The 27,548-nt window shown below is 43.4% G+C and overlaps 1 protein-coding gene across 1 annotated transcript; it reads left to right on the top strand.

Moving 5' to 3' along the window:
• The first annotated feature begins 1,241 nt into the window (after positions 1-1,241).
• LOC107225405 (photoreceptor-specific nuclear receptor-like) lies at positions 1,242-27,246 on the top strand. Its single transcript, XM_015665861.2, has 11 exons — positions 1,242-1,550; positions 1,621-1,764; positions 9,457-9,696; positions 11,403-11,894; positions 12,246-12,396; positions 16,156-16,531; positions 20,190-20,293; positions 22,151-22,265; positions 25,762-25,877; positions 25,951-26,448; positions 26,543-27,246. The coding sequence occupies exons 5-11, from the start codon at positions 12,276-12,278 to the stop codon at positions 26,779-26,781; spliced, it is 1,569 nt and encodes a 522-aa protein (XP_015521347.1). The 5' UTR covers positions 1,242-1,550; positions 1,621-1,764; positions 9,457-9,696; positions 11,403-11,894; positions 12,246-12,275; the 3' UTR covers positions 26,782-27,246.
• The last annotated feature ends 302 nt before the right edge of the window (positions 27,247-27,548 follow it).

Below are 27,548 nucleotides of genomic sequence, written 5' to 3'. Positions count from 1 at the left end.
ACAATTCGCCTTATTAATGGCTAAATATAATGCGCGCGTATGAAGAATCTCGTGTAATCCGGTGTCAGTAAAATTGGAAGTTCTTTGTTTATTTCCACTTTTTAATTCGACATCATGGACTTTTATTTAATCAACCTTGCATCTACATCGTAGTACCATCATAGAAAAAAAACTTATTTTTCACATATTATACGGTTAATTTACCAAGCTTCTTACTGGATAACGCGTCAAAGAAATTCAACGTTAGGTTGGAGGTACCTACTGTATGGATTAGAATTTTGAGATGATAAAAATGTGATGTCTGATGCGTAGAAAATATAATCGAAAGAAAGAAGTTTCGGTGCAGAAACGAAAACATGAAATTATAATATTTTGCCAACTCAATATCTTCAGCGACGAATGAGAATTTGAAAAATACAAAAACATACATCATCCACTTATATATGAAAACGAAGTGAATGTGTAATAAACACACAAAGCTGAAAAGAAGACAATGATATACATTAAAAGCACAGTGTTGGAGAAAATCAGGAAATATTAATAAATTTTTAGTTGAGTAAAGTAAATGAACTAATGAAAGAGAAAAGAAGAGAGAAAGCGGAAGAATCGGTAGCATGGCGGCCGGCGGTCCTCTTCGACGCGACGTCTTCAAGCTCAGCATCCGCCACCCCTCCGTACCCCACGTAGCACAGAGGCGAGCGAGAAGCATTTCGCTCATTCAAATGGTTCAAAGGTTGGCTCTTGCTGCTTAATTACCACTGTCTCAAGTGGGATGCGATTTTATTTATACGTAAGAAACTTTTAACGGTGCAGGGATTGCAATTTCGTTACAAGTTTGTTTGGCTCTGCCGACTATGATGAAGATTACTATCTAAATCTGTGGTATAAATAGTGCCAACTTTATAACCATTTGACGCTGTGGAATAAAAGTATCGCGTCCCCGCCTGCCTACCCCACGTCTTGATCCCCAGCCAGCGGAGCGAGTGTGATTACATACAACTTATGATAAACATGCACAACACACACTACAGTACACTCGAGCATACGACCCGCTTCTTATATACCTACGCGAAACCCTGCCTACCCCCACCTCTGTTCGGTATTCACCTACGTGGCACCTGATTATTTAGAAGAACGACCGTCATTCAAATACAGGCAGGCATCGTAGATCACTCACACACCGTGGTTCAAACTTACCGATTTCAACCTGTAGGGAAGGAACGGATTATTCACATCCTAATACTTGATTTTACTGTATTTCCTACATGGAATAATTCTATTAAAAAAAAAATATATTACTGAATTTTATTTGGGTCAACAGAAGAGCAAAAAATTTTATTAAGGCAGCAAATACGACTGTCGAAATACGATATTATGGCTGATTGAGTGGACCCCAAAATCATATTTAGCAAATTGGTAGGAGTACAATAATGTGCAGAATCATTGTTACCGCCACGCTACCTGCGATAGAGAAAGAAGGGAGAAATGGATACATTACAACGGCTTTTTCTGCCAGCGCTGCTAATTATGCTTAAAGGGAGTTCTGGCAGGTAAACCGAGGAAATTAATAGCATGCGAAGCTCACCGGCCCTCTTCTTCTTTTGCTTGTTGACTTTACAGCACCTCACCAACGTCGTTTACAGCAGGACGGTCAGGAAAACACCGCGACCTTGGTTCAGACGGTTCAGTCGCACTGCTGCGCTTGGTACAGAAACCATGACAATATCCAACGCGCGGTCCCTCGGGAAGACGCCAGCAACAAAGGTGAGTCTACACTCGTCATGATATTACACTCCACATTTTGGTTTGGGTACCGCCATAATTCATAATCATATTTCTAACTCTCATATTCACAAACATCCGCAGGGATTTAATTACTCCATGTAATCACAGAAAGTTCACGAGATACGTATTTATTGAATTTTGTGTAGAAAATCTTACGAAAACTGTGAGCACAGGGTATAAGTAGAAGAGTACGTACAAGAACACGGAGTGGGGACTTGATCCTATCGATATCTCGTACATAGGTATGATACTACCAGGTATCACCTGTTTGAGAAGAAAATTGGAATGCCACAAATAACGTATTCAATTATTCATAAAATTATGGCAGTACCCTGGATTGTTGGTGAATTTGAATACAAAAAAAAATCACTGCACTGGACTGGAATATATTGAATGACCACCTGGGTTCTTGCCGTCTTTAGAAGAACAAGAAACAAAAAAAGACTTGTCTGCGAAATTTTACAAAGTAAATAATACACCGAATCTTTAAACACCATTCCGGGTTGTCGGTAAATTTATAGAGGAAAATAACACTGCACTAACAAAAAAATATTAGATATCCTCCTGGATAGCCGGCGACTTCCTGAAGCAAAAATTTGGACAAGAATATCGAATACTCTCTTGAGTTGTCAGCGAAATTATTAAGAATAATTACGACACTAAAATATTAAATACCCTTCCTTCTGGGTCATGTTGGATTTTTTAAGCAAACTTGTACACTAAAATATTAAATACCCTCCTGGGTCGTGTTGGATTTTTTAAACAAACCTCTACACTAAAATATTAAATACCCTCCTGGGTCATGTTGGATTTTTTAAACAAACTTCTACACTAAAATATTAAATACCCTCCTGGGTCATGTTGGATTTTTTAAACAAACTTCTACACTAAAATATTAAATACCCTCCTGGGTCATGTTGGATTTTTTAAGCAAACTTGTACACTAAAATATTAAATACCCTCCTGGGTCGTGTTGGATTTTTTAAACGAACCTCTACACTAAAATATTAAATACCCTCCTGGGTCGTGTTGGATTTTTTAAACGAACCTCTACACTAAAATATTAAATTAAACAAACCTCTACACTAAAATATTAAATACCCTCCTGGGTCGTGTTTGATTATTTAAACAAACCTCTACACTAAAATATTAAATACCCTCCTGGGTCATGTTGGATTTTTTAAGCAAACTTCTACACTAAAATATTAAATACCCTCCTGGGTCGTGTTGGATTTTTTAAACAAACCTCTACACTAAAATATTAAATACCCTCCTGGGTCATGTTGGATTTTTTAAGCAAACTTGTACACTAAAATATTGAATACCCTCCTGGGTCGTGTTGGATTTTTTAAACAAACCTCTACACTAAAATATTAAATACCCTCCTGGGTCATGTTGGATTTTTTAAGCAAACGTGTACACTAAAATATTAAATATCCTCCTGGGTCGTGTTGGATTTTTTAAACAAACCTCTACACTAAAATATTAAATACCCTCCTGGGTCGTGTTTGATTTTTTAAACAAACCTCTACACTAAAATATTAAATACCCTCCTGGGTCGTGTTGGATTTTTTAAACAAACCTCTACACTAAAATATTAAATACCCTCCTGGGTCGTGTTTGATTTTTTAAACAAACCTCTACACTAAAATATTAAATACCCTCCTGGGTCGTGTTGGATTTTTTAAACAAACCTCTACACTAAAATATTAAATACCCTCCTGGGTCGTGTTTGATTTTTTAAACGAACCTCTACACTAAAATATTAAATTAAACAAACCTCTACACTAAAATATTAAATACCCTCCTGGGTCGTGTTTGATTATTTAAACAAACCTCTACACTAAAATATTAAATACCCTCCTGGGTCATGTTGGATTTTTTAAGCAAACTTGTACACTAAAATATTAAATACCCTCCTGGGTCGTGTTGGATTTTTTAAACAAACCTCTACACTAAAATATTAAATACCCTCCTGGGTCGTGTTGGATTTTTTAAACAAACCTCTACACTAAAATATTAAATACCCTCCTGGGTCGTGTTGGATTTTTTAAACGAACCTCTACACTAAAATATTAAATTAAACAAACCTCTACACTAAAATATTAAATACCCTCCTGGGTCGTGTTGGATTTTTTAAACAAACCTCTACACTAAAATATTAAATACCCTCCTGGGTCGTGTTTGATTTTTTAAACAAACCTCTACACTAAAATATTAAATACCCTCCTGGGTCGTGTTGGATTTTTTAAACGAACCTCTACACTAAAATATTAAATTAAACAAACCTCTACACTAAAATATTAAATACCCTCCTGGGTCATGTTGGATTTTTTAAACAAACCTCTACACTAAAATATTAAATACCCTCCTGGGTCGTGTTTGATTTTTTAAACAAACTTCTACACTAAAATATTAAATACCCTCCTGGGTCGTGTTGGATTTTTTAAGCAAACTTGTACACTAAAATATTAAATACCCTCCTGGGTCGTGTTGGATTTTTTAAGCAAACCTCTACACTAAAATATTAAATACCCTCCTGGGTCATGTTGGATTTTTTAAGCAAACTTGTACACTAAAATATTAAATACCCTCCTGGGTCGTGTTGGATTTTTTAAACGAACCTCTACACTAAAATATTAAATTAAACAAACCTCTACACTAAAATATTAAATACCCTCCTGGGTCGTGTTGGATTTTTTAAGCAAACTTGTACACTAAAATATTAAATACCCTCCTGGGTCGTGTTGGATTTTTTAAACAAACCTCTACACTAAAATATTAAATACCCTCCTGGGTCATGTTGGATTTTTTAAGCAAACTTGTACACTAAAATATTAAATACCCTCCTGGGTCGTGTTGGATTTTTTAAACGAACCTCTACACTAAAATATTAAATTAAACAAACCTCTACACTAAAATATTAAATACCCTCCTGGGTCATGTTGGATTTTTTAAGCAAACTTGTACACTAAAATATTAAATACCCTCCTGGGTCGTGTTGGATTTTTTAAACAAACCTCTACACTAAAATATTAAATACCCTCCTGGGTCGTGTTTGATTTTTTAAACAAACCTCTACACTAAAATATTAAATACCCTCCTGGGTCGTGTTGGATTTTTTAAGCAAACTTGTACACTAAAATATTAAATACCCTCCTGGGTCGTGTTGGATTTTTTAAACAAACCTCTACACTAAAATATTAAATACCCTCCTGGGTCATGTTGGATTTTTTAAGCAAACTTGTACACTAAAATATTAAATACCCTCCTGGGTCGTGTTGGATTTTTTAAACGAACCTCTACACTAAAATATTAAATTAAACAAACCTCTACACTAAAATATTAAATACCCTCCTGGGTCATGTTGGATTTTTTAAGCAAACTTGTACACTAAAATATTGAATACCCTCCTGGGTCGTGTTGGATTTTTTAAACAAACCTCTACACTAAAATATTAAATACCCTCCTGGGTCATGTTGGATTTTTTAAGCAAACTTGTACACTAAAATATTAAATACCCTCCTGGGTCGTGTTGGATTTTTTAAACAAACCTCTACACTAAAATATTAAATACCCTCCTGGGTCGTGTTTGATTTTTTAAACAAACCTCTACACTAAAATATTAAATACCCTCCTGGGTCGTGTTGGATTTTTTAAGCAAACCTCTACACTAAAATATTAAATACCCTCCTGGGTCATGTTGGATTTTTTAAGCAAACTTGTACACTAAAATATTAAATACCCTCCTGGGTCGTGTTGGATTTTTTAAACAAACCTCTACACTAAAATATTAAATACCCTCCTGGGTCGTGTTGGATTTTTTAAGCAAACTTGTACACTAAAATATTAAATACCCTCCTGGGTCGTGTTGGATTTTTTAAACAAACCTCTACACTAAAATATTAAATACCCTCCTGGGTCATGTTGGATTTTTTAAGCAAACTTGTACACTAAAATATTAAATACCCTCCTGGGTCGTGTTGGATTTTTTAAACGAACCTCTACACTAAAATATTAAATTAAACAAACCTCTACACTAAAATATTAAATACCCTCCTGGGTCATGTTGGATTTTTTAAGCAAACTTGTACACTAAAATATTGAATACCCTCCTGGGTCGTGTTGGATTTTTTAAACAAACCTCTACACTAAAATATTAAATACCCTCCTGGGTCATGTTGGATTTTTTAAGCAAACTTGTACACTAAAATATTAAATACCCTCCTGGGTCGTGTTGGATTTTTTAAACAAACCTCTACACTAAAATATTAAATACCCTCCTGGGTCGTGTTTGATTTTTTAAACAAACCTCTACACTAAAATATTAAATACCCTCCTGGGTCGTGTTTGATTTTTTAAACAAACCTCTACACTAAAATATTAAATACCCTCCTGGGTCATGTTGGATTTTTTAAGCAAACTTGTACACTAAAATATTAAACACCCTCCTGGGTCGTGTTTGATTATTTAAACAAACCTCTACACTAAAATATTAAATACCCTCCTGGGCTATCGGTATAATTTTAATACACAAATCTGCACTCAAATTGTTAAATACCATCTTTTCCTAGATTGTGATGCATACGCGCGCGTCAGGTACATACGTTCTCCGGAACACAGATATAATATTGCAGGTTTACGTACGGGCGCGATTATAATTTTCGCCGCTCGAATGCATTTCGCGCCGGTGACATTGCATGCAGGCAATGTTCATCATACACCCGGAGTTTCCTCGCGATCGGAATGCCGTCTAGGTACGCAGGACAATACGATGTACAATTACTAGTGCGGAGAACGTTCGCGCCGTGATCAAAGAATCTTATGCAGACGAAAGAAGGTTAGGATCTGCGGTCCAAGCGTTACAGTTACGGAAGCGTCTACGAAAGAAAACGGCGAGTACCAGCATGCGAGCGAATAAATCTGGCTAGTTAAAAATTGTGCATACCTTCGCCTACAGCATTCTCAGCGTAGGTACGTACAATCACGTTTCGGAAAGTTACGATTGACAATAATTCGAACACATGCTCACAGCGATTGTTTCGAGAATCACACAAGTCTTCTCACCTTCTATCGCAGATTATAATCATAACAACAGCTACTCACAACGGCGGGACTCGTACTTAGCTTAAACCCAATGGGATAGAAGCTATTTTCTGCATTACATCCGTACTGCGTGGCAGGAAAACACCAGCAAATACGACTCATACCAAAGTGTTTTCACTCGCCAAGGCGGTGGGAGACTGTGACCGCCGTTGATGCATTTGTCGCAGATTCCCGCTATCGAAAAATCTTTGTCACGTCAAGGGATTCGGATTATAGTGTCGAAAAGTGGCAAGCAGGCAAGAATCGTTGCACACCGCGACGTCAATCCTTCCTCATGAAACGTCCCGGCACGGAAAACTTGCCATAATTACCGGGAGAAAAGTCCCTGTGATCGCCCGGCCCGCTAGAAAACGACCGTTACAAATAACAAAATGGCGGAATCACCCGATCGTCAACCGTCAACGCCGGATTTATACCTCCTCCCTCTCCCGCACTCCCGCGTACAGCGGAGCAATTGGTAATACTGCACAGCTGCACAACCGATTATCATTGCCGTTGCAACTATCGGATAGATATTTCAACTTCTACCTAGGACACAGAGTGCGAATCTATTTACCTTAGAGAAATAAGAACGGGCATACCGCGTTGAAACGTGAAGAGATTTTCGAAAAACAAAAGAAACCCCTGCTTCCTCCGTTGCCGTAACCATGCAGGAGCGAAGCAGCTAATACAGTCGATGAAATTGAACGTAAGTAGCCACGCAATCCCGGTTTCGTCACGACGCGAAGCGAAGACACGAGTCATGAAGAATCTGACAAGAGATTCGGAAAATCGAGCGAATATTCGGAAGAGAGCGAACCTGTTGCATTATTGCGGAGGGATATCGGGGCCGCGTTACACATTCACATGCGCCGCGGAGATGGTAAGGAACTACATGTGTGTGCGCGCCCGAACCTTCCCAAGTTGGCTACAATATTTGACATGGACTCTCGATTCGCGAGTTTTTACAATCATCCGGTGACCCGTGGCCATTATTTGAATAATCATTGAAATATCCTTTTTCACCTGTCAATTTGAGCACGGAATTCTCGCTGAACTATGTACGTATATTTGTGTTTGGGGTAATTAGGATCGGTGTAACAGAATTTGAGCAGCCACTAGTAAGATTACATTTCTTATTTTTTTTTTTTATACGCTCAAATTACCGATTACAAACTTAATTCAACTTGTGAACATGAAAAAATCGATACAGTTAATCACAGTTGTATTTCACGGTTAGACTAAATTCAAAACTACCTGATTAATAATGCTTCTTTCATGGTGCAACAAAATTGCAAACTTTCTGCTATCGTTGTCACAAAATTAAGGGCTGACACAAAATCAGAATTTTATTAACAAGAATACTTTTTCAGTGTATAATTTTATCTGTCACCGCGTAGGTAATAAAATAACGTTGAATCTGAGTAATTAACACCAGGAACAAGCTCTTTCTCGGAATGGAAGGAATTACGCGAACGTTATACACATTTCGCCTATAAATCTGTTCTTGGGATTCCGTAAAATTGTATCTCATTTTTCGTAAATTATTGCGAGTTTCAAGTAGGAATCTCGTTCGATAAATATTTGATTCTATCAATGGAGCCACCCAAGGAAAACACTGCCCATGACTTTCGAAATGCAACTGGTGTTTCGCAATGTTCTTCCTTATCGACTCCTATGGCGAATAACCATTGGGTTGATAAGGCAGCTCCCGCGTTATGACAAACCTTGAACACGGCTGATAACCCTCTTGCGGATAACATTGCGCGCGTTTGTTTATTACTGATTGTGAATCTTTTTCACAAGCAAGTATTAAATTTCTGTGAATCGTATATACCTAATAGTTCTCGATCAAATCATAGTCGTAATAATAATAATAATGAACGAAAAACAAACTATGAACGAATAAAATCTATCACTGTGCAAATATCAAATATGTGATATTATCCACCGCCGGTGGCTAGCTGTTTGCAACCATGTCAGATTTTCAAATTTCATCGTACGACATACTCAACTCTGTAGGTGAGTTAATGTAGTATAGCATTGGTGCTCACGCATAAAATTAACCAATTGGTGAAGGAATCATTAGTCAAATTTGGATCGTATCACAATTCAGGTACACCCGAACTATGGATGGAGTAGACCGTATCATAATTTACGATATTGGCAACGTATACCATACCGACTCGCAGAAGTTACCTCTCTGTGAATCGATACTCTCTATCCGTCTACAATACAATTTTCAACGTCTTTACTAGAGTATCTAATTTTGTTCATCCGTGTAACCGATGTAACAATAATATAATGGTGCCATAACAACATGAATACGGAATAAGGGAGGTAATAACTTGATCGTCACGTATCAAAATAAGTGCTATTGAATTGACCTCTCGATACAATAATTTTGCAGGTGATACATATTACGACATAACGAGAACGTTCGTGACAACATACCCTGGCGTTTTGAGGCTATAATATCAAATACTTTGATCACTGTGGGCTACCCTGTCCAATTTTTAATTCCTATTAGAAATTCGACCAACAATACTTTCACTGACCCGATCCTTTCTGCGCTTTATTTTCCAGAGATGCAGTGCAGCGCTTGACATTGTGAAAACAGTGATCCGTCTACGATTAGCTTTGGGATTCCTTGGGAGATCAAATCAAAGATCATATAACAAGATATATCGAGATCGACGTATGTGCGGACTCATTCTGGGAAAGATGATCCATACTCAGTGGTTCGATGAACTGTACGGAACACTATCCTGATCCGTTCCTAATCAGGATAACCATCAGGTACACAGCAAAAGTCAGGGGTGGTTGGTACGTAACTCATTTGATTCTTTTTCAAACATAGGATCTCAGGGTAAGAAAATTGGCAATCGTTCACTTTTCGATCGCGTCGCGAGTGAAGTACTCAAGCTGGAAGTGGTAAATGGACTCGTCTACTATCGCTGTCCGAATGAAGTTCATGCTCTACGATATCTACAGACCATTATAATTAGTCGCCTAGTTCGTAATTCTCAACAACCGTGATTTCCAGCAGGATGTATAATGTAAAGGGGTATTTATAAGTTCCGGATATCTATAATGCGAGTACGAAAATTTCACTCAATTTTTCCCATCGGTGTGCTTTTTATTTTTCCTCCTTCTTTGCTGTCCTCATCTTTTTCCAACTCAAAAGTCGGTCGCGTCTCCGCCCGTAGCAGCTGACACCGAGATTCGCCCCCTGCTTACCTGCAGAGTTGCCCGGGTCTTGGGCAGAGTGTTGGTTGGGATGCAGTCAGCAGCTGGCGAAACGCCGGGTCAGAGGGTAATCCTATTGGCGGAGTGTAGCATCGCGACGCTTCACCGTCATTGGTTGCTCCTATGAAATGGGGCGTGGCACGACGAGTCAACCAAGGTTGTGGCGACGCTCAACACCCCCGCAACCAGCGATCCCGTCCTGGCCAGAGCTCGAAGAGCCGGCATGGCGGCAGTCGCAGCCGAGCAGAGATTCTCCGCTTGTTTGTTAAATTTTCTCTCTCTCTCCCTCTCTGTGGCAAACTATCGACCACCAATTAAAATATGCATTTCTTGGTCTCGGGCAAAAACCGAATCAAATTTTTTTCTCCGTGCATACACGTATTGATTATTCTTTCAGGAGGTGATCTGTTTAAGGAACAGTGTGTGGGAGACTTTTATCAATAACTTAGTTTTATCGCGCATCAGTTCTGCAGTTTATAGTCTCCTGAAACGAAATCATGGCCTCAAAATCCGGTGCCTTAAGGCGTCGTTTCGCGTAATAGCGTTGAATGGAACATAGTCGTCATAACGTATTACACAGGCCATCAAATCTCACGGCGCTAGAACGTAAACGCGTATGACGGTATTTTGGTTAGCAGCGTAGTTTCAATTGTACAGTGCTAAATATAATCCGTCGACCTCATTGAGAAGGAAGTAACAGATGGTTGCTTCAGCTTGCACGGTTATTACTCTTCTGCGGTATATAGATATAATACACAACACTTACTGCTCTTCCGCAAGTAGGTACCTATGGTCTTCAAGAAGTCGAATTACCTGCAACAACCCATTTGAAGATAGCTGATGAAAAAGCATCAGGTCACATGGTGCTAATCTTCTTAATTATTCTAGGAATAAATCCCAGTGTCTCCGACAAAGGGTATTACAAATACGTAACTACACTATAGGTATGTGATACGCGATGCATTCAATTATTCTAACAATAAGCTCAGATACAGTGTGCAGGAATTGGAAGGTAAGTTGCCATCTCGGTCCAATATGCGTATACGAAGTTTAACTTGGTATCCTCGGTCTTCTCAAGGCTTCAGAGCACCGACGGCATCAGTGAACGCGAAGCCTCATTCCGTGCTCTTCATCTTTCATTCTCCCTCCATCTTGGGTCCGATAACGTCCACCATCCTCCATGCTCCATCCTCCACACTCCACACTCCAAAGCTCTCCATCCACCGTTCCGCGTTCTCTGTTATCCCTTCTCCGTCTTCAATTCTCCGTCCTTTTATTTGCAGGCAACGATCAACAATTATTGCCGCGCTATAACCGAGGAAGTGGAGGGAGGCTGTCCCTGGACCAAGCCCCAGCTCCCAGTCTAGTCCCCCAGAAGAGGGAACCGGCGAGAAGCGCAGGCGTCGAGACGCCCGCCGCCGCCACATCAAACGTAGCCGCTATAGGTTAAATCCTCGGATCCGTTTTTCTTGTTTTTCCCACAGTGGCACCTGATCCCGCCTTCAAAAGTAGACCCGGACCAATCCGCGGTACACGTCGCGTCGCCCGTTGCTTTCGCATCTCCTCCGTCAGCTACCACGCAGACGGTCAGTCGTCGGTTGTTATCAGATCAGGAAGACCCGGCCACGTCAGTCAATCGTCATCGTCATCGCTGTCAAATTTCAGCGTCAAGTTGAAGATCCGTATATTCTCCAGTGCCGGGAAAACTGTATTTTCGTTGAGTGTACACGCGAGTTCGTCTCCAAATCAGTGACACACACGTGCCGATATCAACAGTAAGTTCAGTTTAACAGTGCTTCGATCCAGATTTGATCTTTCGATGCCTCGATTCGACTGTATTGACGTGGTCCGCTCTCTCATTTTCAATTTTAGAATACCATATCAGTGGGCACAGCGTCCATACAAGATATTTAATTGCCTTGAAATTATGCTACACTGATCGAGTCGTCGGGAATTCTTCTTAAATAATTCACAAACAATTCTACATCTTTAGGTAAATTAATTTCTTACAGGAAATTCTTTTGTCTTTGACAATTTTCATTACACGACCAGAAAACAGCACTGTCTATAGGTTATAGTTATTGGCTGCTGGTTGTTACGCACAATTATTACGTATTTATTTGCAGAAAAGTGCTTAGTCCAGGCGCCACGGCGTAATGAATGGAGCGACGGCCGTCGGTACCGCCGGAGATCATCTTGGCCAGTCGCAACAACTCCACCACGCTAGCAGTCCGGAACATCCACGAAGTCCGGGAAGTCCTTTAAGCCTAAGGCGAGGTTCGTCTATTTACAAAATACCTACCTATAACTTGAGTCTCGAGCAATTCGTTTATTTGTACGGTGGGTTGGGTCGCTCCGACGGCAAGAGACGCGGAGTGTAACCTACCTGCGATCCAAATCTACAAGGGATCCATTAAATTGCTCTCAAGGTGGGCGAAACGATGCGTGAAAACTTAAATTTCCCGTAATAACGTCTGATAATTAAATCGAGTAACAGAATCAACGATTGAATTGGTATTAGGTTTCAATGTTATTGGATCGTCGTGGCGTATTATTTTTCAATATTTTTACAAGCTAGTCGCAGCGAAGCTTACAATGCAAGTGCGGAGTGCAAAGCGAATATTCGTTGAAAATTGATTAAATCAGTAAGTATGGTCAATGATTTACAGTTATAAACAGCGTATGAATGCCAGGAATACTTTTGTGCGATGGTTCGAAGCTAGTTGGTAACTATTCACTGATTCATATTTGTGTATTACGAACATTGAGTATAATACGTAATATTAAACATATTATGTATATTACAAATATTTTACCAAGTGGTGGTTCCGAATAGCTGCACAACTGCGTACTTGAACGAATATTCGAATTACACATACGCACAGACACCTCGACAAAGATACAAGCGTCGAGCACAGAATTCATCGACAAGCAGCTGTGCAGTATAAGCGAATCCCGCGGCAAGAAACGATCATGATCAAATTATAACTTATGCGTGTATTAGCTAGCCCAAGAATCGTTCACCTTAAGCCATCGAATGTCATCATTTTGTGTCAACATCAAATTTCGTGTCACATGCACGTATATACGTATATAAAGTACAATACAACGTTATTATACACATCCATATGTAACCCGTCTTTGATATTTGTACAAAAAGCAAAAGAGGGTATGAAAAAACTGCAATTCGTTACGCGGATGAATAAAGTCAAGAGAAATTAACAGGTGCGATTCACGTCGTATGCCACCTTGTCTTTAATAACGAATCCGGAATGATTCTAAATCAGCGTCGGTCCACTCGCCAAGTCATTTAAATTCCCCTGACCTTATACCGTACTGCGCTGTACGAATCGAGGAGATGAAATCTTGGATCGAATGCGGACGATGCCATTGGAGTAATCGAATTCTCGTGATTCGACGAAAAGTTACGAGTGGCAGTACGCGCGAAGCTTGTCAAATACCAACCGCGTTGTACCGCATTCAATTTGTGCTTATCCTGTCTAGCTTCCGCAGTCTTATTCGGTGATCGTTATCGCAACGTTTACGTGGTGCTGATACGCGTGAATTAGCGCCACCAAATGATCCACTTGGATCCGCCGACCAGCGATCACTACCAGCTACCACTTGATCACTGTAACGGTGTGATTTCTAACCGATGAGTGGTTCGGTTCCATTAAGCACGCGCCTCGCTTTTTAACGAGTATGAAATGCAATTTTTTCCCTGGCGCCAAGCCAGAGACCCGACAATCTAGAACTCACATCTGGTTTAAGAGTAAGCGTTAAATTTCATTAGCATATCAATGGTGGTGGCTGCTGCGCCTCGAAAGTCCTCGGAGTCTGGGGGACGTCGGGACGCCACCTGCGACCCCCCCAAGTCTAAACTCCCGCACGGCTTTTGGCTACAAACAGGCAACTCCGTTCTCAATCGCATCTGACATGAAAATTCTGAAAAATCTTCAGTTTCAATTCGACGGAATTTCGGAGGAAGATCAGTCTCGGTACGCGGATTCCAGACGATTTCATATTTTGGTACATGACGTCAAGATAGGTATGCGGAAAAGTAAAAAATGATTGCGAAAAATAGGTTTTACGTTATCGCGGTATTTGACATTGATTGGTTCTTTGGGCTCAGTGTTCTGCAGAGTATAATTCCAGCGGAATTATAAACACCGCGGTGAGGAAAATTGGCGTAAAGTAAGTAGTAAAGGAGGTCTTGTGATTTTCTTCGTGCCCCTTAAACAACCGTATACAAAACACAATCCCATCAAATTGCGGAGTTAAATCAGCAGCGAGAATATAATAACTCCGGCAATAGTAGCTGCGAGCTGCACTCTCGGAATGATTGGAATAATTTTATCCTTGGGGTCGTGCCCCGATCGTGACGGTAGGGGAAAAATCTGTATAGTTATATCTACAATCTACATATTCATGGGAAGGAGCGTTACTTCGTACTTCTTGAGGTTTTTCCAAAACCCCATTTCCCGATGTAAATATTGTTTACCGAGAAAGAGAATGAAATTAGATAGCGAGATATGCGGTTGTCTGAACGCAAAAGCTGCGTAAGCCCTTGGGATCAGAATAGATATGACAAAAAAAAAAAGATTCGCACACTTTTATAACGGCTGCAAATACTGCAGCGTACATCGTATTTTCCTTTGAGGCGATCGAATTTATATATTTTTTTTTTTTTTATCATGCATTTTTCCGTTATACCAGCAGCTTGTAGCCATTCCCATCTGTACACTTGTATAACCTGAAAATAAACAGGCATCCGTTTTTCTTCCTCTCTGCAGTGTAGCTGGTACCCTGCATTTCACCACTTATATGTATAGCTACAGCTAGTATATAATATTAGGCAAAGTGCTACGATTGTAGGTGCGGGCGTTATATATTTATGTGTATTAAATAAATGCAATTAATTCTTATGCAATTGGCGAACAGGGGGTGTAAAGGCCCCCCTCCCTCCTCCCCTTCCCGCCCCAGCAACATAGAATGGCACAGACTCCTTATAATGCAATCAACCGGGGGTTCACGAGGTCCTATACGCTCCTACTCTTCAATGGGGTTACTAACGTCGAGAACGTCGCTGAACGAGCACGAGAAAGAGATTTAGGGATTACCCGCCAAAGGGGGTGCGGCAGACTGATCGGGTCAGCGGAAATGAATTGCTTCGTAAGAGTGGTCTTAACTGATTAACTTGATTGACGGAGAAAAAAAAACTACATGTATTATGCATGGGTATGAAAAATATGCCGATACGAGCATACGTATGATGTACGCGGTAATTCTTTGACCGTGAATTTCTGTACGGTGTATTTTAATCTACCCAGTTTTGGTATCCAGTTGATGTTCCAGCGTTCCCATAACTTCAGTCGTGTGGCTACGTATATTTGAATCATAAAATTATTTACCTATGGCTTCCAATAATCGACAAACATGCTTGACATGCTGCGGTACCGAGGACAGAAGTCAAGCTGACATCCCGCCGGTGTTTCTTACATGACTTTACTATATACTTTGCGATAGTCGAGTTGAGTGTCTATGCGTCGCGTAGTCTTCTCACAACAGGATCAGTTTACGCAACTGTTACCTCGTTTTTGAACTCGTTTAATAATAATAACAACAACAACAACAACAACAACAACACCAATAACAACAGCAACAACATCAACAATAATAATAATAATAACAACGATAATAACAACAATGGCAGCAGGAATCGAAGGTCTTGAAGGCGGCAGCCTGTTTGTCTAACGCCGCGAACACACACTCGCATGTATAGTCGGAGTTATGCGATATGCATACAACCATCCAAGCGTACATCTGACGGACCCGCGGCGGATGAGGACTACATGTACGGGCACATGTCTTGGGAGCAGACGTTCCGAATCTTGATACAATTACACGCAGTGTCGGGAGATTACGGAACGCGACCGCTTGAAAATCCACCACGTTCCATGTCCGTAGGCGATAAACATATTGACCAATGTTCAGCGTGTTAACGCTTCAAGGAAGCACCCGGTATTTTCGTTACAGATTCGGGTGACAGTAGCGTTATTTCACCGGGACTTCCGGAGCGGTACAGTCCCCTCGGCGCTACCGGGTCAGCCTCTAGCCTGGACCCTTACGCATCACGGGGTGTCCAGGACTGTCCGCTGCCGCTTTGCCGAGGAATGCCATCGGAGTTTCCTCCCCCGAGATCACCGTACTTGACAGCTCTTGGGAACGGGCATCCTCACTTGATGGGCCAGGTACAGCAGCAGCCTCAGCACGGCGCCAAACCGCCCCGGACACTGGGCCTGATCTGCGTCGTTTGCGGCGACACCAGCTCAGGGAAACACTACGGGATTCTCGCTTGCAACGGGTGCAGCGGTTTCTTCAAGAGGAGCGTGCGCCGCAAGTTGATTTACAGGTCAGAGAATTTTTCTACATGCAATTACAAGCGCGACAACCTACCTACAGCCAATAATTGTGAATCGCGTCGTCGAAGGTCGGGAACTCGATACCCTGAAATTTGGCACGACTTTGCAATCGCGTCCAAGATAGAATAACTACCTATAGGTCGAAGAACAATTTGTCCAGTTACCGCTTCAATTGAGTCCGCGTTACACGTACGTATACGTAGACGCGAGGAGCCATGTGGCTCGAGAGTCGAGCGGGATCATCCTAATGCCGGCAACAATGGTGCTCATCTCACGGTATCATATCGAATCCCCGTGCCAGCCGAGCCAACAACCCGTCCCTCGGGAGGCACCATCCGTCTCCATTGAATCCCTTTCAACCGTGAGTTCGATCGACGGGCCACGGTGGCGCACGCACGCATTCGACTGTGTGTCCTCAGCCTGGTAGGTACCTACGTATGCGTTGGCATAGGATTCAAGGTGCCGTGTAAGGCAGGCCAAAAGCAGCGCCAATGCTCTCGATATACGGAGGATCGTCGACCCTTCGCCCGAGTCCGTAGAAAATTAAGTCCGGTTTGAAAAATGAATATTTTCTCCACCGCGTCCTGAACGTGACCGGAAAACGAATACCAGAATGGGATCTCCTCCGGTAAATCTTACCTCACTTTCGTCAGATTTATACGGGATTCGAGTCAAGCTCATTTTCATTCACATTCCAAATCATTTATCAGTCAACCTCCCGGCTTCGACCATTGCCACCCGTTCACCCCTCGTGAACGAAACTCCATCGTCGTAGGTAGGTAGGTATCCTCTGGAGACGAAGGTGTACGCCATCTCGGACTCTTTTGTGTTGAATAAAAGTGTCAACGACACAATCATAAAGGCCAAAACAGATTCACATACACATTCACTCTCGCGTACAGACAACACACTTACACGGAACATATACACAAGGTATACAATGTTTACCTTCTTCTTGATACTTACCTCTTGTGTATAAAAAGTTAGTCGTTACAGAATAAACATACAAGACAGACGTACAGAATTTCTCTCACTATATATATAAACTGTTCTCTAATTTATTTAACCATTTCCTCTCCTAATAAAGTAATTCAGGCAACTGCAGATAATTTGCAACATTTTGCATCTGTGTCGTGACGCGACGGGGATTTTGCAGATTAAGCCGATACGCGTAATTCGCGGTGGATACCTATGACTCTTCTCGTTCATAGTCATATGGCGCATAGATGGTGAAGAGTACAAGTTAAGGCACGGTTCGTTGCCGCAATGGAGATTTAAGGACTGAAGAGCCTTCGCACAGATAACCAATTACCGGGACGGTTGAGGGTGACGGTGCCGGTCGACGCCGTTATATCCGAACGACAGATGCGTCCCGACGCGACGCGACGCGCGACGCTTATACCCCGCAATCGTTGGATTACCTACCAAACTATCTCCCGCCCCGCGCACAACCGAGCTTGGTATAATTGGTGCGCTTTGTTGCCTGTTCGGACCCGGTTTGTTGTCAATTTTCATCAAGATATTACACCTACCCTAAGCTCACACGGAAATTCTCGACTGTAAGACTTCGGCTTCCGGTAATAATCAAACACTTCGCATGGCTCATCCTAAATCTTTTCTTTCTCTAAAATTAATGATAATTCCCACGCGCTTCCGCAAATTTTTGAAAGCCAAACGAGGCATGGCCTCGATTTATAATACCGGCGATAAACGACGCGCGGGGCAATTAAACGGAAAAAAGCAAAGAAAGTCACGTGCAGTGGCAGTGGTTTAGTTTGGGCGGAGTAGCCGGAGCGAGGCTTGATGCAGCAAACAATAAGGCGGCACGCCTCGGCAAGATAGAATACAAGTTGTACATACATGTACGTGTAGCGGAGAATGGGCTGGAACGAAAACGGGACAGAGAGATGGGTAAATAAATGTATGATGTGGTTCTGAAGGGTAGGTGACAGTAGGTGAAGGGCGGGAGTCCCCGTCGGGGTGTGAACGCAAATCAATTTGTGGGCCCCATGCCAGCACGCCACGAGCCTTCCTACATCCCTCCTCATTTCTCCTATGTATCGGGACAAGATACTACCCTCGCGTGAATCACAGAGGTTCGCTACTTCGCGAATGACGTTAACTCAAATCGCCCTAACGAGGACACAAAAATTATCCAATCCATATCTACGTTAATCGCCAAGTGATGCCTCGTGTTTGAAAAATCATTGAATAACGAATAAAAAATCTGGACAAGCTTCTTTCACCTTCATAGAATCCGGATCCATATACCCTTGCATGCTGCTGAAATTATGTTGCAATGTGTCGAGTTGAACCCGTCGTACAACCTACATGTACTTACTCCGGGATTAAAAGCGGACGAAGGTAAGGACGTGAACGAGTACGTCGCAGCTCCCCCAGGGACAAAACTCGGGTCGCTTCGGCTCTCGCGAACACCCTGGGATAACGAGGTTAGCCCAACAACGAGAGTAATGAAATTTAACGCCAATTCTTCCGCACGAGCCACCGAGCGTCAGGACTACTCACATCCAGAGTGCAACGAATTTTCGAGCCTCGGCGGAACGTGGCACTTGAGATCTGCCAGGCTTCCTATCCGAATCGCTAGGCAGTATTAGCGTACCTACAACTTTTCATATTATACTCACGAACCGAACTGATCCCAGATCAACCTTTCAAAATAATTCGCAGTTTCTCTCTCTCTTTCTTGTAGCTAAGTGTTGTAGCGACAGAAAACTAAAAAGTTTAGTTAATTTGCCGAGATTCGTTGTGAACAGCATCGAGTTCAGTTTTGGGAAGCCCCTAAAATTTAGTATCTAGGTGAACTCGGATGAAAAATTTATCGTACGCTGACAAAAATATCTGCATTCTTTTATCCATAAACATTACTAGTTTCTGGGAGGTATTTTTTGTATTAAGCGGAGATTTTAATGAAATTTGAAACATAATGTCGGAAAAAGCAGTGATAAGAGTTTCGTGCCAGTCGCGTCATGTATAACGAAGCCTGATGCAAAATCCAACAAATAACTTCACAGAACCGCAAATTTATAAAATATAAAAACGTCTCTTATAGATTTCTTTTTATTGTTGCATTACAATATTTAAATTATACAACGAGTAATCTTTCCAATCAAAATAAGAATATACTCAAACAAACATGCATGTTTGTAAGCTAATAAATAACACTTTTAGTCACAAATTCGACGTCTACTTGTGAGAATGGGGAGAAAAGACAAAGGATTTAGGATTTTCTGGTGATGATCATCTTCGTCCCAATTTCCGGATGACAAAATTTAATTAGCGGCTTAGACTGGCTCGGTTGTTTTAATTCAAAATTAGGTCGAATTTGAACAATTGTTGGTGTTGAGTAAGATGCAGGGGACGACGGGGAAATTTATATCGGAATCGAGATTAATTATTACGCAAACATTGTTTTGACACATGGAGCGTGAGAGGCTTATCGTTAGAATTTGATCGATTATTCTGACTGAACTCAGCAATGAGTGAGTATAACTGTAATAGTGAGCAAGCAACGTGCAGAAGCCTTCTTTCGCCTTGCAATGAGGATGAATCATTACGGAACTCGAACACTGTGAAGCCAGCCTAATAAGGGAACATAACGAATTGATGAATTTGTCTATTTCGATGCAGATGTCAAGCGAACACTGGAAGCTGCATTGTCGACAAAGCTCATAGAAATCAGTGCCAAGCCTGCCGTCTTAAGAAATGCATACAAATGGGGATGAACAAAGATGGTAAGTAATATTGCATGGATCTACGTTAGAATAATATTTAAGTAATTCCGAATCGGAAGATTGGACAAAATATCCTCGATTCCCGGTCTTAGCGGATGATCTTCCACAAGTCAGGTGCAGGCATTACTCCGAAATTCCTCTCCTCAAAATCAGATTGTCTCGATACCCGAGCGCGCGTTGTCTCTTTCATTTTTTTTCTTTTTTTCTTCCCCATTTCGGCAGCCCCGCATCTCCCCCTCGTCGTTCTTCACCCTTCGTTTCATTCCGCGCCATTCCTCTGCCGAATGGCGGTAACTTTTTTATAGCCGAAGTTGGATATCGGAGAAGAAATTGGATTCGGACCCCTCAAGTCTCGGGTAAGGAGGTGAATCGTTGGGTGAATTGGGAAATCGGGAAATCGGGCAAAGAGTAGAATTGGCCGCATGCCTCGGCTTTCGCTTTCTCACGAACCCTTGAACGACACTCGTTTCAGCAAAAAAGCGTTACAGCATATCGCATCCATCAACCATTTCATATTTGCGTCTAGGTGCGACTTTACCAACGACTAACGAAGGCCGCAGTCTTCGACGTGCCTGCGTAACATCTCCGGTCGTAAAAGGTTTTCGTTCAACGATTTGGCCATTGGTTCTTTGGACTCGTTCGTTAGCCTGTGACGAATGCTGGAGCTATTAGCGAAGCGCAACAATTTAAGCACGACCGCGATTCAACCACCGCGGCAGTCAATACGTAGCGGACCTATGCAGAGCGTACGTAGATATATTTCCTCACGCTTCGCCGTAGTCGTCGCCCTTAAGGCTGGCGAAAAATCCACTCGTTAGCGATGGTCGCGTGTCTCGTTGCCCGAAGGGTTAATTGGAGGAAACAAACTTGAGCTAGAAGCGCGACGGGGAGTCCTCGCAGCCGCAGGGTTGCCGCCTGGCCAGCTCATGCAAATCAGGAGCGTTTATCTCTCCCGCGGCGGAAGAGGAGACGCACAAAAAAGGGCGAGAGAAATTTAATGTGTCGAGAAACTGGCACAAAGGGCTGAAAGCAACGATGCTCACCACCGCTTTGCTCGGATGACATCAACTCGGTGGTTATTGCGCCGGTCGTGCAGTTTAGTTCGCGCAAACGACACCCTATATCGCGTACATCGCGTTAGAATGTTCGGAGCATACGTTATTAATTTAGGATTAGAAAAAAAAAACACAAATTACAGGGGTGATAATACTTTGGTAAAAGTTTCGTTCTCTCGGGAGATGTTTATTATAAATCGAATATTAATCGTTGAACATCGTAACGTGTCATTTTTTCGTAACGGTAATATGGAAAGACACACACACACTGCATATTCGAAGAGCCACCACGTTGGATTATATCCATAAAATGATTATTAATCTCCTCAGCTGATAGGCTTCTGATATTGGCGGCGGGTTGAGAAAAAGCGAGCAGGGAATTACATAATATCGGATGGAAACAATGGATCTGATTCCGGATACACGAAGGCCTGTCATCGACAGAACCTCGGTATCCGCGAAGCTGGGGCCGCAGGCTCCGTCAGTCGCCCCCCTCCTCCCAGCCCCCCGTCGGGTCAAGTTTTGTCTGGTTGCGGCTGTTCTCGGCATTTTGTTTCTTGCCGGTTACCCCTGGCGATAAAATTTGACATGGAAATATCCCAGAGACTCCATCTAATATTTATTTCGCGTCGATTGACTGACCCCGTAGAGAAAATCATCGAAATTTTCGCCCAATGTTTGTACAGAATATGATAATATCTGTTATATACACGCCGATTATCACCACAGCCGTAATCGCATCTCTGTCATCTCTCTATTGCAGTAATTATTGGCAATAACGTCAGTAATACGCTTGTTGCAGCCGTGCAGAATGAAAGACAGCCACGGAACACAGCCACCATCAGACCTGAAGCTCTCGTCGAAATGGAACAGGATCGAGCGCTTCGAGAAGCTGCTGTGGCCGTTGGAGTGTTTGGGTGAGTCTGTTGCTGTTTCGCATTATACGCCTTATCCACAAACCGGGGTCAGAGACTCTTAGCCGTCTTAAAGCTACGGTCTAAACAGCGTGTATGAAGCCTAGAGATAGATAACCACGCTCCGATTGGTCAGGCACGCGATATACAAAGTCTAGATATTATAAGGTATGCAGGCTAGAGGTTGAGCCTCAGATCATCTTTGATCCTGATAGTGATATTATGCTCAACGTCGCGTGTGCCGTGGTCGCGGTCGAAGAGCTACTGCGACGGATCATTTTACGTGTTAGTCGTTAAAAATTACCTTTGAACGTCGTCGTGACGCTCGGGGTTAACGCGGCGAGTAACTCAACTGAAAGTAACGAAAACCCGATCTCCTCTAATGTAAAGTAAACTTGAAACGAGCCAGCCTAGCCCGAGTTATGGGCGGCGCTCCGATGTTTCTTTTGTCGTCCCTACAATGCGTCGATTCGTGAAAAACAACAGCATTTATTATTTGCTTAACAAAGAATCGGTAAAATGTTTGTAGAAACTGTTATACCTTAATGGTAACGTTTAGTCATTTTTGTTTTTTTTTTTTTTCTTCAAATCCATACCGTATGGACTATCATAGTATATATTATATATTAAACCGGTGGTTGTTAAAATTTTAAAGAAAAAAAAACCCTATCCTATATTCAATTTTCCACATACGTTTCACATTTGGCTAATTCTTGTCCTCCGTTGTTGTGATCCCGTTGGACCGCCACTTTGCCACATCAATTTTTCAAACCGTTCCCCTTGTGCCCTCTCACCGTTCGTGCCTCGACTCGAGGGTGTTAACCAACGTGAGAGCCGATCGTCGAAAGTGATCCGTCTCTCACTATCTGGGCAAATATCGCCCGCGCTCGTCGCCCAGGGGAATCGTAGAGTTTCGCATCTGCGAAGCGGCTCGTTTCGCGCAGGGGGGACATGAGATCGGGGCTGTCGCCAATGTTCTTCTCCAGGTGTATCGGAACGGATATCGGAGGAAGGGTCGAGCGAAGGTTAGCCTCTGACCTCGTTGTTTTTCTGTTTATCATCTCGGGACGCAAATTATCCGCTGGTCCGTGTGTCCTAGCTTCAGGGGAAACGTTGCGTGACAAGCTCTCGGACTTGGTCTTGCGGACCAGGTGAGCCAGATGCCGCTTTATCGTTTCTCGGTCGACCGATTCCTCGTCGGTATTCCTCTGCAGTGTGTTCGGATTTTTCGTCACGCTGTCCAGCATCTCGAGGAGGCGATCGAACGTCAAGCAGATCTCGTCCAACGACTGCTGGCTGATCAGAAGATAGCCGCGGGTCTCCTCTTCCTTCGTCTTTAGCGTCGCCTCCAGATCCGCGAGGTTTTCGTTCAGCGCTCTCAGCTTCGCCTCGGCTATTTCTCGTCGCAGCTTTTCCTCCGCTAGCAGCAGGTCGTTCCGTTTCGTTTCCTCGAATAGTTGCTCGTGTCGCGCCTTGGCCTCGATCAGTTGTCGAAATATCTCGTCAACCTGAGGGCTCGCTTCGTTTTTCACCATGTATTCCGGACGTTCCTCGACAAAGTTCTCGCCATCCCGCCCGCTTTCGGGATTTCCACCTCCCGCGTTCGAGGAACGACAGAGATCGGCGCGGAGGTCGAGGTGGAGTGAAGCTCGGGGATGCTCGGGGTTTTTCACAATCTTTAGCCGTTCGGTGTCCCCCGGCTTCGCCGGGCTCGGTGTAGGATTATTACTCGGCTTGATTTCTATTCTCTGGCGGGCTACCGAGGACGCGGTCGATGCCCTCTTAGGAGCTGCCTGGCGACACGGACTTTTCGGCTGCCTGCTGACCGTGCGTCTCGACCTGGGGAGTGTCGTCTTTGCGGCGACACCTCGATCCGGATTGAGGTAGCGCTGGGCGGTGGTCACCGACGCAGACTTACTATTTTGCGGCAAGCACATCCAGTGATATTCCGAAGAGGCGCCACCATTGTTGGCTTCGAGCTTATTGGAGATCTCCCACAAAATTTGCTCTCGAACAGCGTTTAATCGCAGGTCGACAACGGCCAGGGTCAGGTTGCTGTTCAGAAGGTCCAAGAATTGGCAGGCCGCGCTTTCGGTGATCCCGCAATTCTGCAAGTCGAGGGCCTTCAGCCAAAGACTGTCTCGTATCGCCTCGATTATTTCGCGAATCGCGAGGTCTCCCATCTGCGGATTTCCGTTTAGCGTCAGACGACGCAGCCCCGGCATCGCCTCCAAATTCGGCTCCCGATACCGCAGCGAGTCTTTCCAAGTGTCGTGGTAAAGTATCAGCTTTTGCCTGGAAAGCGCTGCCGCGAGAGTCGGTCCGCTCCGATGCGTCAGGTCGCACTGACCGAGGTTCAGGGACCTTATGCTCTGGACATCGGCGACGGTGCGGCATATCAGCTCGCAACTACCGTCGCCGATGCGGCACCTCTGCAGCGAGAAGTGCTTGAGGGTGTTCGTCGATGCCAGGCCGACGCAGAGAACGGCGAGGCAGTCGGGAGGCAGAGGAATGCCCTCGAGCTCGAGGCTGGTCAGCACTGGCGAATTCCTCACGCACTGACCCACGCTGTGAGACAACCATTCGAGCAAAAACCGCGTTAGAATAGCCGGCGCCTTCCCCGTCGCTCTTGCCTTGTTCTCCGTGTTGACCTCCTCCAGGGGCTTTCGGCACTGGTACCGGCTCCTCACGCTCACCGATTTTAGACTGTGATCGAGCGACAGGGAATTCAAGAGTGGTCCCCAGTCTTCCATTTTTACACGGTCCGTTGTAAAGTCCAAACTGTGAGGCAGGGTAACGCTTATCACTGGAAGCGGCCGGAGCCGCTGCTGTTTGCAGAGGTCCATGTAGCAGGAAGCAAAGTTTTTGCTAGACGCTACCGTCATTTTGGTAGCAACGGGCCGCTTCCAAGGTGGTGGCTTCTTCCAGTACCCTGCGGTGCAGGTTTGAACTTCGTTAAGTTTCTCATACCCTCGCGAAAAATTCGAGAGAATTGAACCATGGAGGTTATTTCGATTTGACAGCTTACCTGAGTCACCTTTAACCCGAACTCGGTGGCGAGCGTGGACTTGCATCAACGGCAAACGTCGCGGATCTAAATGTAGAGACTTTCGTTTCGGAAATTTGAACGGCTTTTAGTTACATTTGGGAGAAAAAAAACGGTTGTACTATTTTCAGGTAGAATCGCAATGATTTATTGCGACGCGGAATATCAAATCACGTATATACATGTTAAGCAAACAAAATCACTGCTCCAGAAACAAACGAATCTTATACTTGGATTCTCGTACTCGTGAGTTGGTAGGATGTAATGTAGGTATTATGCCGAATGATTGGGGACGGTGGAAAATTGAATTAGGTATCGGTGTAGAATGCGTCATCCCGTCTCACCGTGCATACAGTATCGATCACGCCCCCGTGAGCCGGTATAACAAATTCTTCTCCTCCTCCCTGGCATTACAACTTTGTGAGTAAAAAAAAGTTTCACCAATTCTTTCAGACCCCCGGTGTCACTGGCGATGGCCAGGTACACGGCACCCCTACCTCTGCCATCTATTGCGCCAACCCCGAATTCAACGAGTGCTTCGACGCCACCGCGCCAGGAAGCCGAAGACGGTGAGTTGAGCTTATCGCTTTTCGATCAGTTCCGATTCAAGTCTGATGCCTGATTATTCTCGTCTCCTAAAAGGCAACGGCTCGGAGGATAGTATCGACGTGACAAACGAGGAACCCGTCGTTCCACAGCGCAGCGGATGCGCTCAGCTACCGCCGGTGCTTCCCGCCCTCTATTCGCCGACGACGGTCGAGACCGTTTACGAAACGAGTGCCAGATTGCTCTTCATGGCCGTAAAGTGGGCCAAGAATCTTCCTTCTTTTGCCAGTCTACCATTCCGCGATCAAGTAATACTGCTCGAGGAGGCATGGTCGGAATTGTTCCTCTTAAACGCCGTCCAGTGGTGTTTGCCCCTGGAGTCGTCGCCGCTTTTCAGTGCCGCCGAACTTACCGCCCTGACGCTTTCACCGCCGCTCCAATCCCACCAGGGGTTGCATTACCCGGGTGTCGGGAAGTCCACCCAAGTCTCCGCGGACGTCAGACATCTGCATGACACCCTCCACAGATACAAAGCCATGATGGTAGACCCCGCGGAATTCGCCTGCATGAAAGCCATCGTTCTCTTTCGACCTGGTGAGACAATTTTTATCGTCAATCGGCTGGTCGATGGTCGGCAAGCACGAGGAGTTTCGATATTAGTCCAGAGTCTTTTTACTTTGTCTTGCAGAAACCCGCGGCCTCAAGGACCCCAGTCAAATAGAGAATCTTCAAGATCAGGCTCAAGTTATGCTCGGGCAGCACGCGAGAGCTCAGCATCCGGGAAACCCGGCGCGATTCGGAAGGCTTCTTCTTCTGCTGCCCCTTCTGCGAGTCGTTCCAGCGACGAGGGTTGAGCTGGTCTACTTCCACAAGACGATCGGCAACACTCCTATGGAGAAAGTCCTTTGCGACATGTATAAGAATTAGGCCGAACTTGGCTTGTTAAAGTGCAGAGCTTGGAACTTGCATTTTCTCCGTTATCTTTCGTCTACCTACTCCGGCTCTTTAACGATCGTCGATACATGTTCGACCAACAATCCCTGTTGACGAATTGGGGAAAGAGAGCAAAGATTACGATCCTGGCCACGCCCGGGGTTTCGCGATTTCTACGAAAAATGACGTGAGTCCCAATTGAGTAATAGTGGTTTTCACGTGGCTGCACGAGTGCGATTCACTTCTGATGTAACTAGCGAGTATGTTGTATGTATTCTATAGGCTGATAAACATTTTCATCCGTAAATCGTTGTCAAACACGAAATGATGTACCTAATGCAAGAAAAACTTGAAGGTATAACGAAAACTGCAGGCATCTAATCTACAAGGAATTAAAAGTTAGCTATTCAAAATATTTATGTATTCATTTGTAAGTATTTATTCCTCATTATTATATCATTCATTATTTATTCGTGTAATATTATGCATATATTATATATAAAAATATTATATATAATATAGTATATATCACTGTGTATAATACATATATACATGCATATATATATATATATATGTATAAAAATGATTCGTCGAAGTTTGTCAATATCGTTTTATTAATTACTTAAATGGTTCTGATGTTTCGATCGGCCACGTCCAAGCATCTTCAGGCAATAATTATTGTGAACAACACGTTACGCTCGTAGGATTGTCAATAATTATTGCCTGATGATGATTGGCCGTGGCCGATCGAAAGGTCGCAA

Source organism: Neodiprion lecontei, chromosome 7 (genome assembly GCF_021901455.1).
Source record: "Neodiprion lecontei isolate iyNeoLeco1 chromosome 7, iyNeoLeco1.1, whole genome shotgun sequence".
Lineage (NCBI taxonomy): Eukaryota > Metazoa > Arthropoda > Insecta > Hymenoptera > Diprionidae > Neodiprion > Neodiprion lecontei.
This window is presented reverse-complemented; position numbering and strand designations above follow the sequence as displayed.